General features: G+C 53.3%; 1 protein-coding gene across 3 annotated transcripts in view; it reads right to left on the reverse strand.

Annotated features, from left to right (window-relative positions):
* The window catches only part of SLC29A3 (solute carrier family 29 member 3), a 43,573-nt gene extending 32,899 nt beyond the window's left edge, over positions 1–10,674 (reverse strand). For all 3 annotated transcript variants that reach the window (XR_014015082.1, XM_081224535.1, XM_081224534.1), the window contains exons 1-2: positions 10,594–10,674; positions 7,121–7,419 (exon numbers count right to left, since the gene is read on the reverse strand). Coding sequence is in view for 2 of the 3 variants with exons in the window: in XM_081224535.1 (XP_081080661.1) it covers positions 7,121–7,419; position 10,594 (300 nt within the window). In the remaining variant the exon portion in view is untranslated. The remainder of the gene's footprint in view (positions 1–7,120; positions 7,420–10,593) is intronic.
* Positions 10,675–13,779: the final 3,105 nt, after the last annotated feature.

A 13,779-nucleotide genomic window follows, 5' to 3' on the forward strand; every position in this document is an offset into this window, starting at 1 on the left:
CAGCACAGAGAGGGTACTGGCTGGTCCTGGCAGTGATAGCAGCCCAGGAGAGCAGAGGCCGGGACTGTCTCCATTTCCCTGTCCTCCGTTCTCATGGCTTCACTTGCTCTGGCCTGTGTGACCCTAGGTGCTAGGACATCCACTTCAGGGCCCAGTCGGCTCTAGTGCTCCTTTTTCAGGAGGCTGGCAAACAAGAAGGGAGAGGAAGGTGGCTATGGAACCCCTCAGCTCACACTGAGCGTGTGCCCAGAGGAAGAGCTGAAGTCTCTTTCCAGGCTGTCAGGCATCAGGGGACAGCAGAGTCATGTTGAGGAATTAAGCCCAAAGCATTTAGGTCAGGCGAGCACCAGACCCTCCATCCAGTGAAACAGAGCAGGACCTTATGGGGCTCCTGGGCACAGAAGCCCTTCTGTACCCCCTTTCTTGTAGGGAACAGACTCCAGCCTCCATGACCTGAGTTCCAAGGGGCAGATTCGAACAGCTGCTAATCAGGGAAGAGAGGGGATGCAGAGACAAGGGAGGGGCAGCCAAGAAACAATAGTGCAGCCTTGGGGCAGGGCCCTGGACTCAAGGGATATACACAACAGTGTTTTTAAGCTCTTTATAGAATTAAAACCCAACAAATGGAAGATGTCAGCATTCTTCATACCAGAGAAACTCATCAAGAAGATTAGCTGAGGGCTCCCCTGGTGACTCAGTGGTTGAGAGTCCGCCTGCCGATGCAGGGGACACGGGTTCATGCCCCGGTCCGGGAAGATCCCACATGCCGCGGAGCGGCTGGGCCCGTGAGCCATGGCCGCTGAGTTGCGCATCCGGAGCCTGTGCTCCGCAACGCGAGAGACCACAACAGTGAGAGGCCCGTGTACTGTGCAAAAAAAAAAAAAACAGGCCCTGCACACACCCTGATCTTATCAGCAACCCCACCCTTGAACCGTTACTATAAAACTCACCAAATCCTCCAGGTTGGGACACAGAGCTTTTCAGGGCAGGAGCCCGCTGTGTCCCCCTTTGCCTGGCAAAGCAATAAAGCTATTCTTTTCTACATTACCCAAAACTCTGTCTCTGAGATTTGATTTGGCACCGGTGCAAAAAAGGCTGAGCTTTTGGCATCACCACCTCCATTTGTAAGGGTCCCAGAGAGGACCCCACACTCTCTGAAGACCAGGTTAAGGAAAACCATTCCTTGGACTTCCAGTAGGGAGCCTGCTCTCATCCTCCCCTCCACTGCCAGCTTTGACCACTTGTACTGCAGGAAGTCCTTCTAGAGGGCTCACCTAAGTCTCTCACGATGTAGCCTAAGCCCATTCAATGGATGCTCTGGTAGAGGCAGAAGACAGCTATTCATTACCCCCACCTGCTAACCTTACTCTTGGATCATGTGGCTGCATGTTAGCCTCACCTAGACAGCTTAAAAATGCTTCTGCCCAGGCCCCTCCTTCAATGTCACCAGAATCAGGTGGGTTGGGCAGGCGGGTAGGTTTTTACAACTCTCCAGGTGATTCTACTGTACAGCCAGAGCGGAGGACGCTAGGGGAGATGGAGAGGCCAGAGTACGCCGGTTACCAGCACAGGCTCCACTGACCTCCAGACTGGTCCACAGCCCAGTTCTGTCACTTGCTAGTCAGTGACCTTGGGTCAGTGGCTCCAAATCTGTGAGGCTCAGTTTCTCCATCTGAAAACTAGGGCTACAGCACCTAACTCACCAGGTCATCCTGCAGATGAAGTAAGATGGTGGGTCCAATGGCGGCAGGTACAGGCTGTGTGGCAGGGACTTTGTAAAATCAACAGGTCATTACCAAGACCTCTGATAATCTGTCCTTCTCTAAACTAGTTCATCCTGGTTGCTTTTAACCCTTCTCCTTGAATTGGGATGTCTGCCCTTAGTGGTAAGAATAGTTCCCAAGTCATGCTATCCTGCTTCTTTGTGGGGCTGAGGGGTTGGGCCAGGACAAAGGTGCCATAAATGAGAAGATGCTCAGAGACCTGCTGAACCAGATCAACCTGGATTCCTTCCCTATGCAGGAATCCCACGTCATGTCTCTGCTAACCCACCTGAAACGTCAAAACTCCTTTGGTGGTGGCCACTGTGACCCCCAGATCTTCTTCTCTTTGTAAAACCATGACACCCCTATCGTGGATTGGGGTGATGGGGCTTTCTTTCCCAGCCATATAATAACTAAAGCAACAAATATTTATCATGTGCAACTCTGTGCTGGGGGCACAGGGATGTAGAGTAAGAGAACTGTACTCACTATTCCCAAAGAGCAAACGGTTTGGCGGGGGAGGCATTCTCACCTTTGAAAAGGGTACTGTCACCACGGATAATAGCAGTTCCTACCTCACAGGGTGCTGGGGGTTAAATTAGTTAATGCAGGCAAAGTGCTGAGAGTGTTGCTACCCCACAATAAGTCCTCAGTACCATGAGTTGTGGGGCGAGGACTTGATGGGGAAGTACGTCAGGCTCTGGGGACCCAGATGAGGAGCCCGTAGTTCAGAAGGGTTGAGGCAGGGGAGGTTCCCAGGAGTAACAGACACACCTACCTCCTGCCCCACTCCCTGGTCTGGGCCCCTGGGGCGCCTCTGGTCAGGGGATGGACGGGATGGCAATAGATGGCCAGGCCCGGGTCCTGGCCCCGCTGACACCAAGTCGGACTGTGGGTCCCACCCACGACCTGGCCATGTCCCGCAGCCCCTTGAGAGAGGAGCCCTGGGCAGGCCAAGGCGAATGGGAAGAATGCGTGGGCAGGGGCCGTGGAGGCCTCGTGGCAGGGGATGACCGGGAGAAGGTGTCATCACCACCTTCTCTGGGGCAGAAAGGGGGTGTGTGTCCGCCTTATAGTCCCTGGCCCAGTGGCAGCGCTACAGGCTTGCAGGAGAGGCCAAGGAGGCCCTCCACAGGATCAGGGATGATTTACGAACCCCAGAGCCAGGGGAGGACTGGGGTGGGGGGCAGGGGGAAGTGGTAGAGGTGGTGTGGGGAAGGGATCAGGGATGCTGACAGCTTGGAAGCTGGGTCCAGAATCCAGGGGTACAGCTAAGGCACCTGGGCTTCCAGGGTGGAAAAGGAGGCCACACCAGGGTCAGGCTCTCCACAGGAAGAAAGATAATAGGGTTTGGCCAAATCAGGGTGTGGGGCGGCCTCTGTCTACAGGACAGTCCCCTCTGCACTACCCTCTGAGCAGGACAAATTCTGCAGTCATCTATCCACCTAAATTCTCCGTAAAATTGTTTACAGCCCTTCCTAGCTATGTGATTAGGGGCCAGCTACTGAACCTCTCTGAGCCTCTGGCTTTTTGCCTGAAAAAAAAAACCAAAAACAGGGTTAATGAGAGACGGTGTGTTTAACACCCTTGCCAGCATGGTGGCCCAGAGTCAGGCTCAGAAGACGGCTCCCCAAAGCACCATCTTTTCCTATCAATTCTTCCTCATTTATGCTCTAATTTTTTTGGCTCTGGGCCCACAGTCCTGTGGTGAGTTTATTCAAAGTTCTTATTCCAGAGAACGGAGACAAGGGGGCAGGCGAGCCTGAGAATGCTTTCTAAACCACCCCAAGGGTGTTCCAGGCAGAAGAAAATGATCCTGAGAAGCGGGGTGACCTTGAAAGTGACATAACTGGGGAGGGGGCCTGTGCAAACACCCCTTACGGAGTCAAATTCCCCACCCAATGGTATCCATCCCTGGGAAATATAAAAAGGAAGTACGGAGAACATCCAACATCCAGACCCACAGCTAATTGAGTTGCAGGTGGTGGCTGGAGACGGACCCATTTGACTCTCCCCCGCTCGCTCCGCACAGAGTAGCCCTCAGGTGACAGCACAGACCAGCCGCCTCTCGCAGGGAAATCAGGAAGAGAGGGGGAAAGAACTGGGGAGGCGGGTGGCAGGAATGAGGAATTAGGCCAAGAAAAATGGCCCACAAAATGCAGAAACACCCCAGCATGCTTGCTTCCCAAACCTGGCCCATGAATCGAGGGGTGACAGGTCTCTCATCTCCGATGCCAAGAGCCAGGAGCTCCGGGCAGCCGCAGGTACTACATCTGCACCTGGCAGCACTTGGAAAGAGGCAATAAAGCATAGCAGCAGGGCCTGGAATGCTAAGTGCCTGCAGCCGGGGAGGGACTGCCTCGCAGCAAGAGCCGCTCACGGCACACCTCCACTGGGCGAGGGCCACTCCCAGAGACTGGACCGCACATCCTCGCCTGCCCTGGGCAGCCCCGAGGAGGCAGGACAGGTGCACATGGAATGTAGCCCTGGGGGCCATCCAAGGCTGGGTGCTGGCCCAGACAGAGAGGGATCTTCTGGATGAAGCCCAAGTGCGCTGGCTGATTTACGGAGGCTGGCAGAAAGCTGGGACGCTTGAGTCACTGGTAAATAAAAGTGGATCATAAAGCACCCTGGCTAAGCCAGCCAGACGTCTGGAAATACACCAGGGCCACATGCAGCTCAGAAGTGTGGCCCCATCCCTCGAAGGATAATAACAATAATAATGTTTATACAGAACTCACAGCAGTGGTGCCAGACCCTGTTCTAAGTGCTTTGCATGCCTATTAATTTACTTAATCCTCACAACAACCCTAAGAAGGTGGTGGGTGTATTATCCTCCTGTTATACACCTGCAAGATGAGGTAGCACCGAGAGGCCAGGTGGCTAAGAACAGAGGCAGGGTTTGAACCCATGCAGTCTGCTTCCAAAAGCCCTGCCCTAGCCAGTGCTTCCCAAACTCTACCACGCCTGCCAGTCCCCAGGGTGGCGTGTTGGCAGCTCCTGACTCAGTCAGTCTGGGGGCCTGAGACTCTGCATCACTAACACACTCCCAGTGACGCCTGGTGCCAAGACCACGCCTTGAGTAGGACGCTCTAAATTACTATACTAGGTTCTGTGACAGCCCTTCCCTGCAGAAATGAGTTTATACGCACTGCTCTGGCCTCTGTGAATTCCTCAGGTAACAGGGAGAGGCCCTCACAGGGTGTCAGAATCAAGGGGCTGGGGCTGGAGAAGGGAGTGTGAAGTCTCAAAATGCCCATGTCCACACCTCACCTCGGCCTTATTCAATCAGAATCTCGGGGGTAGGGCCCAGATTGGAATTTTTAAAAAGCTTCCTGGGTGATTCCACTGCGGAGCCATGGTAGAGCCCTTCCAGACAGACAACAGGGATGCCTCAGTCAATGCGTCAGACTCATTGAAAGTTCCGTGGGGTTAGGTCAGGGATTTCAAAGGTGCTCTCAGAAAAGGGGTGGCGAGCCAACTCCTAGGCCAGTTGATGGGTATGGCTAGGGTCTGCTAGGGTGTCCTCTTCTTGTCCCCTGGGGCACCCCTGGAGGAGAGGAGCAGCTGGCAGCCCCCGGCCTGGCATGCCTTTAGAGCACCCTGCTGCCCCCATCCATGAGCTTTCAAGAGAGAGCACACCCTGCCCCAGATCAGCTGCGGAAACTGAGGCTCCTGACAGAGAGGAGCCACACTGAGCCCTCTCTTCTCCACTAAACGTGGACCTTAGCCCCCGTCCTATCTCCACCTGCCAGCTCAGTCTTACCAAGAATCCTGCTAAGTCAGTTTATGGAGAATCCCCCCACCCTTGATATCTTATCACCCTTGAGATCTGATCAAGTTCTTCATCCCCCACCCTTGGTGTCTGTGTCATTGGCCTGCCTTTAGCAAGAATCCCCCTACCCTTCATTGTAAATTAACTATACTTCAACATTAAAAAAAGAAATAATTCTCAAATGCTATGGCTACTTTCCAAGTAAGGTTAGTGACAATTTTTATACTAAACCAAATTATAATGAAACCTTAATTTATGAGAAAAAAAAATCCCTCTATCCTGATGATTCCTCTTAGCAATGTTCCAACCACTGACCCCCTCACTTTGCTCCTTAGCTATAAATCCCCACTCGTCCTTGCAGTATTTGGAGCTGAGCCCAATCTCTCTCCCTTACTGCGACAGTCTTGAGTAAAGGTTTCCTTACCACTTTAACAAGTGGCAGAATAATTTTTTCTTTAACACTCTCCCTGCCCGTGGGAAAAGTCGCCCCACAAAATGAGCAGCCCCAGGTGGAGAGAGAGGGCTTGATGCCACTGCCAACCAAACTGAGACTCCTCACCTTGACATTCAAGGCCCAAGCAAAGCCTTCAAGGCCCAGGAAATTATCTCAAGCCTTATTTCTCTCTTATGTGCACCCCACATATAGCAAAACCAGATGCTTCACTGTTCCTCATAGACATCTGCACTTTCCTCCCAACCTGCCATAGCTCAGAGTTTTCCTTCCACCTGGAATGTCTCCTCCCCATTCTTCTAAGTTGCAGAGATCTCTCCCCTAATGACAAGACTACTTACGCCCAGCCTTCAATTCCCCATCTTCCATAACTACACAAACTCCTATCTGAGTTGGGTACATGGTTCTCTGGGATAAAGACAACACTTAAAGACTACACTTCCCAGCCTCCTTTGCAGTGCTTGTGGTCACATGACTGACCAATGCGATATGAGCAAAAGCAATGTGTTTTACTTCCCAGCGTGTTTATGTTCTTATACCTGTCCTTTTCCTCTTCCTATTTGATGTAATGGCTAGAACTCCAACAGCCATCCTGGACTATGAAGTGATCTTGAATACAGAAGCCCCACATGGTGGAGTAACTAGGTTCCTGCCAACATGGAACATCACACTAGCACTGGGCTGGTCCCCTCCAGACTTGCACATGAGAGAAAAATGACCTTCCATCTTGTGGTAGCCACTGCTCTTATGGAATTTTCTGCAACTCACAGGTGAATTTAGCACTATTATACCCACCCTTTCAAACTCCTGGAGGCATGGACTCTGGATTCTTGGTTACCATACCACACTGCACAGAATCAACATTTGCATCTCCTCCCCAAGTTAAATACTAAGCAATGTGAAGGCTGGGACTGTCTCTTATCCATTTCCATCTTCCCCTGCCACGTGAAGCATGAGGCCTCATATACAACACAGAGCATGTTTTAGGACTGAAGTGAATTCCATCTACGTACTATACTCCCCACAGCTTCCCAATTTGCATCCATACTCTTAGGACGCTACAAGCCTCCCTGGATGGGTGCACCCAAATGAAGTCACCCTTCACCGCCTCCCAGGAGGAACACGCCTTACCAGGATGTCCGAGCTCTTAGGCTCCTCTACTGTAGCTGGGTTGGAACAGTTGCTGAGTTTGAATATCCAGTACTCCTGGGCCGTGACAAAGAAGTTCCATGGCAGCAGGCCACCGATGCCCAAGCTGAAGAAGATGATGTAGGTACCACTGAAGCGGTCCTTAGGCCTCTGCAGGCTGGGCGGTGGGCGGTCCAGCAGCTTTTCAAGCAGTGCTTCTTGGTCAGCTCGGAGAGAGCTGCTTGAAGTTCTGTAGGTGGAGTTGGAGCTTTGATGAAAGTCATCCTCTGAGACGATGGCCACTGTTGGAGCAGAGAGAGAAGCAGAGATGGGGCAGGTGATCAGAAGCTGAAGCCGGGACTCACCCGTCCTACAGAGCTGACTGTGTCCCCACTCTGAGGTCTACAGGGTCACCAAGGCGTGGCTCGAGAGCTTGAGGTTTAAAGATTAGGGAGAAGGACAAGATGTCACACTGTAAGTGACCTCAGGTTCCCCCCAGTCCATACAAGGGCGACAGAGTAGCAAATAATTGTGGGGCAGCTGGGAGTAAGGCAATGCGGCATGGTGGGGCCTGTGGCAATCAATCTGCAAGGGCAAATCTGGTCTCAAGGCATCGAACTTTCTAAGCAGCCATAACAAAAGGAATTAGGACCCCTGATGAGCACACAGTGCTCTCTAAACTCTTCAACTTTATGTGAGAAAAGTAAGGAGCAGGAAAAGTGTGCAGAATATGGTACTATTTGTGCAAAAAAAGCAGGGATGGGGTAGATGGGAAGGAGAAAATACACACATATGTATGTATATCCTCTGGAAGGACACACAAAAAATTTCAAACAGTGGTTGCCTCTGAGGTGGGAGGCTAGGGATGGAGAGGGTGGGGACTTCACTGCATACTCTTCTGCGCCTCTCGAATTCTGAACTTTGTGAACTATCTGTTCAAAAATAAAATTATAAATAAAAATAAAGGCATTCAAATTACATAATATTAAAAAAAAAACTCATGGTGTCTAGAGCTGCCCCCAGAAGCTGGTTTGAAACATCTAATAGTCCACTCTCTCATTTCATTTGTGGGGAAACCAAGGTCCAAAGAACGGGTCACAAACCAGGTCAATGGCCAAGCCTGAGCTTGCAGTTCCGGCCTGGGTCCCCACCTCTGTTCATCACATGCCACCACGAGACAGCAACTCCCCATTTGCGGTAGCAGCTGAGACAAATTGAAGATTCCAGGTTGCCAGTAACAATTGTGTACATGGCCTTGGGCAAGTCACCATGCTCTGAGCCTCACCTTCCCCATCCCCATCCGCAAACCCAGGGAAGCCTTTTTACAATGGTTTTTGTAAACTGCAACTGGCTGGCTATGCTAACAAACATCAGCGCCTTCCCTGCCATCCTGGGCTTGTCACCTGGCTGGCTGGCTGCGGAGTTTGGCTGCAAGGTAGCATGCCTACTTCTATGCTCTATATAGCACATAGGCCATGGCAGTAGCTTGATAAATGGGAAATATTTCCATAAAGCTGAGGATGGGATACTCTGTAGTCCCTTCTGCAATAAACAAATCAATGCATCTCGGCTCACATAGGAGTCTGAGCCTTAACTCAGAGCATCAAGCCAGGCCAGGTGAGATGGGAACACTCTGTCACAGAGGTACAGAGCCTTATGAGGCTCTGCTACTATTTCGGGAGAGCCTCACAACATTTCCCGGAATTGGGCAGGACAGGAATTATTGTCTCCTTTTTATCAGAAGCAAAGAATGAGGACTTAAAGTCACTTGATTTGTCCCACATTCAAACAGTAAGAATTCCTGATAGTTAAAATTAAATGCAGTACTCATGCATGTCAAGGTCCGTACCTAGCGCTTGAGGCTGACAACAGCGCAGTACAGTAGGTAGTACTCTAAGACCCATTTCACAGGTGAAGAGTGAGCCTCAAAGAGGTTGAGTAATTTGCCCAGAGTCACACAATAAGAGTAAGGTTACATAGCCAAACAGTCTGAGCCCATCTGGACTCCTTGGCATCCCTGGGAGGCAGGTGCCTGGCAACATGCACCCTTGTCTGCTGGCTCGAAGTACAGACTTTCTGGAAGGTCTCCTGGCCAGTGAGTTGTGAGCAGCGGTGAATGCAGCCCTGCAGGGCACCCTCATCAGTGTTTGCTGAATGAATGGACTCTGTGCAGCCAGGATGTTTTCCCCTGCTGGGGCAGCATATACCCTGCAGCAGGCAGGCAGGAGGATGCCGGATACCCAGAGCATCCGAGTCATCAGGTCTATTTTAAACTCCCCTGGTTGAGCAGAGCCCTTTCCCAGCTTTGCTCACAGGGAGCTCAGCACTAACCAGACAGTGTGGCCACACATGCACATGCGTGCACACACACACACACACACACCATTTCTAAATTAGTGTTTAAAATGTAAAAATTATGACCCACGTAGGACAACAGATAAAGACCAAGTGGTTCCTTCCAGATGCTCCAGCTCCAAGGGTCGGTGCAGGGGCCAACAGCTCGGTCACCCAGGCCACACTCTGCCAGAGTCCATTCTCAGCTCCAGGCATCTATTTGTCCAGGACCATTCAGCCTTGACAAAGCTTCTGAAGGAGTCTGGAATTTCCTCTCACCCAGGTCACAGGCCAAAGCACTGGAGTGAGCAAAGTCTTATTACGCTTTATGAAAACTAGCTGCTGGCTTTTGGATTAAAAAGAAAGGTAAGGAAGAGCCTCGGCTGGTGGGCTGGCTGTGGCCTGGAGTGTGTTCCTCAGGCACCTGCAGGAGCTGGCTGGGCTCAGCCCTGCTCCCGTCCTGGGTGACCTGGGGCAAGGGGCAGCCCCTGCACAAAGCAGCAGAAACTCGCGGGGCCTGGAGTCATTGCAGGCCATCCTCCGGGTCTGGGTGCTGGTTTCTAGGAAGATTCTGACTGACTCTGGCTAAGTCAGTCTCGCCTCTGTGTCTCTATTTCCTCACCTATGAAATGGGGGCAGGGGGGCTGGTGAAGCTAACCTACTGGAAAGCACTGCTGGGAAACACACGGTGCCACCCAGAGGCCATGGCAGAATCTGCCTTGGGGTTGTGGACACCCCCAGCCTCAGGCTTCTCAGTTTGGACAGTCAGCCACCTTCTGGATACTCTGGGCTGACCTGTCCATACCCAGGCCCCCCATATCCAGGAGGTGAGGTCCAGTCTCAGGAAATCCATGGGGAGGAGGGCAGAGAATCTGGGGGAGAAAGAAGAGAGAGACCCAGAAAGAGGGAAAGTGAGAGGAAAGTAGGGGGAGGAGGAGAGAGCAGAGAGGAAGGGGAGGGACGCTGGGGAGGGGGTCACAGCGAGAGGCGCCAAGACAGAGGCCGGGGTCCTGAGGCTCCCGTGGAGCCCCCCAGGAGGGCCGCGGCGAGAGGCCGCCGACTGCGCGAGCCCAGTGGGCGACCGAGAGCCTGAAGAGCTGGGCGGGAGCCAGACCCGCGCCCGACCGCCGGCCCGCACTTACTGTCGCCGCCGCGTCGCCGCCGCCGCCTCTCCGCTTACCGCGGCCACTACGACGACTCGGGGCTCTGCGGGGCCGCAGGCCGGGCTCCGCCTCCAGGCGCCGCCCCGCCCACCACCGCCGGCGCTTCCCGGTTTGCAAACCTTTCTCCTTCCGGCGCTCCCTGCGCTGCTACCCCATTTCACAGGTGGAGAGAGTGAGGCGCCAGGCCGCCAGGTGCACTGCGCAGGCGGGCGTGCGAGTGCTCCGTGAGCCGGCTCTCGGTGCTGCCGCAGCTGCTTCTCCACCGTGGAGCCCGACCCCATCATTTCCCAGAGCCCTGCTCCCCAGAACCAGGAAGAGTTCTCCACCTGCCCCCAGACTCCTGCGGAGTCTCACCCGCTCCTCCCTGATCCCCTGCTGTTCCCCGCACCCCACCCCCCGCGCCGCCTGAGGGACCCTCCTGTGTGCCAACACCTTCCAGAGGCTCATTGTCTGGCTGAGGCAGGGGCGTAGCTGGGCCGGCAGCACGCAGTCCTCGGGACCATCCCGGCCCCACCAAGGCCTTCCCACCAGCCGCCAGACCTTCCTGTCTAAATTACAGGCCAAGACAGCCACCTTTATCCTACCCTCTCTCTGCTGTGCCCCTGACATCCACTGTCTCATTATTGTCACATGCCCTGAGGGGCCGGCGTTGCCTTGTGCCCCTATTACGGAGGGACCTGAGAAAGCTGGGCTTGTGGGAAGCCCAGATGGAGCTGGGATGTAACACCAGCTCTGTCTGGGTCTAAAACCCCTGCGGAAATGCCCCTGACCCCACAGGGGTGGGCTCAGTGCTGGCTGCTCTCGGGGCCGAGAGAGGTGGCAGCCTTGTTTCATGGTGAGGCTCACAGAACACTGTACTTCCTTCACTAAGCAGACCTACTCTGTGTCCTGTCCTGCAGTGGGGCCCCATGATATTGTGTTAGAATCAGGAATATATATTTGGTCTGTTCCCTTGTTCTGGACTCGACTGTCTAAAACCCATAGAATTTGCTGAGCGATGGGGGTGATGGGAGAGTCTTTTGTTGTTCATAACGAGCCCCTTTCAACCTTACCTGAATTTATGCTAATGAGGTGGGCTTGGTGGTCTCCAGATAGCTTCTGGATGAGGGCTGGTGGCACCAGAGGAACCCACCCAGGGATTAGAGGGTTGGAACTTTCAGCTCCACGCGCCCCCTCCAGGGAGAGGAGTGGGGCTGGAGATGACATAATCACCCATGACCAATGAGTTAATTAATCATTCCTACATGATGAACCTCCAGAAAGACCCCTAAATGATGGGGGTCCAGAGAGCTGCTGGGTTGGCAAACACATCCACCTGCAGGGAGGGTGGCACACCCCAACTGCATGGGGACAGAAGCTCTGGACCTGGTACCCTGCTCACCTGTATCCTTTAGAATAAACCAGTGATAGTGAGTTAACAGTTTTCCTAAGTGCTCTAGGCCATTCTAGCAAATTATTGAAAGTGAAGGGGATGTGTGGGAACCCTCGATTTTGTCACCAAGTTGGAAAGCAGATTGGGCACCCTGGGTACCCCATACTTGTGACTGGAGTCTGAAGTGGGGGCAACCTTGTGGGACTGAGCCCTCAACCTGTGGGGTCTGAGGCTCCATGGAGTTGGTGTCAGAATTGAATTGAATTGTAGGACACCTAGCTGGTTTCCAGAGAGTTGGAGAATTTGTTGTTGGTATGTATATAAGAAAAAAGAAACCCACCACATTTGTTTTCAGAAGTGTTGAGAGTAAAAACAGTGCAAAGACCCAAAGGTGCCAAGGGCTGGGGTCTTGCTTTGGAGGAACTTGTGCTCTCCCTGGGGGGGACAGGCTGCCAAAGGCAGAGGATACAGGAAACCCTGCGGCTGCAGCCAACTTGAGAGCAGACCGATTCCAGGACCAGGGAGGGGATGGGAATGGCTGGGCAAGTGGGCAGGGCCCAGTGATTGGTGGGATCCTCTCCCTTGGCCCGATGTTGTTGTGGGCTGGCTGTGGAGGCCTCTTCTGATAAGGCCTAGGAATGGAGTAGCAACACTTTCCTGCCTGGAGGGCCCTCTACTCTGTGTCTGGGGTGGGGATGAGGCATAGAGGCATTGCAAGTGGGCGGAGTTCATGCCTGCTTGCAGGCATTGCCAGAGAATGTCAGGGAAATCTTTGTAAACAGTACACTGCTGCACAGCCACTGGCCATCATCATTGTTCTGAAATGCACGTGAAGAAGAAAAAGAAGGGGGGAGAGAAAGGAGGAGGTGAGGGAGAATAAGACGGAGAAGGAGAAGGAGGGAAGGGGAAGAGAAGGGAGGGAGGGAGGAAGAAAGGAGAAGGAAGGAAGGAAAACTGAAAACATCCAAAGCGCTCTCCACTGCGTTGATACTTTACAACTCTCGGCTCTATGAGAAAGCATCCTGTCACTCACTCCTTGGCTTGGAAATACCCTGAAAGTTCTGAGTGCTGGACAGAAGCCATCTCACTATTACAAAGGGACTTACTCCTGGCCCCAGGGAGCTGGGATGTGATGATAAGGACTGGCTGGGGAGGCCACCTGGTGTGGTGGACAGAACTGGAGCCAGATGGCCCTGGGCTTGGATGCTGTTCAGGCATCCTTAGGAAGGCAAGTCTGGGTTTCCCCCTCTGATCAGCCCAACCTAACAGCCTTCTATGAGGCCCAGAGGGGGGGCCCTGCAAGTAGGAACAACTGCTCTCAAAAAGCTCTGGCTGCCCTCCCCCTCCCCCCAGCGACCATCTCCTTGAGCCTAACACACAACCCCGTGAGGTCGGTACTCTGGTTAGCCTCATTTTACGTATGAAGAAGCCGGGGTACTGAGAGGTTAGTACCTTGTTCAGAGTCACGCAGCTGATAAGCGACAGAGCCAATATTCACATCAACGCCTTTCTGCCTCCAGAACTCAGTCGGGGGTTCCATGAAAGGAGGTTGGGAGTGGGGACGGGGTGGGGGGAGGCTCACATAAACTCCTCATTTCACCCAAAGCCTTAAAACCTGTAGGCGATTAAGTGATGAGAAGAGCCTGCACAGCAGGAAGGCCACCAGGTGGAGGCTGGAGGCTTCATCAGGCTGCTGCTGCCATCTGGTGGCCTTTCCCCATCACTGCCATGCTCCCAGGCTGGGCTGGCTCCGTGCATTTCCTGCTGTCTAGGATTTCCTGGGCCGCCAAGCA

The sequence above is a fragment of the Mesoplodon bidens genome (genome assembly GCF_964165515.1).
Source record: "Mesoplodon bidens genome assembly, chromosome: 1".
NCBI classification, from domain to species: domain Eukaryota; kingdom Metazoa; phylum Chordata; class Mammalia; order Artiodactyla; family Ziphiidae; genus Mesoplodon; species Mesoplodon bidens.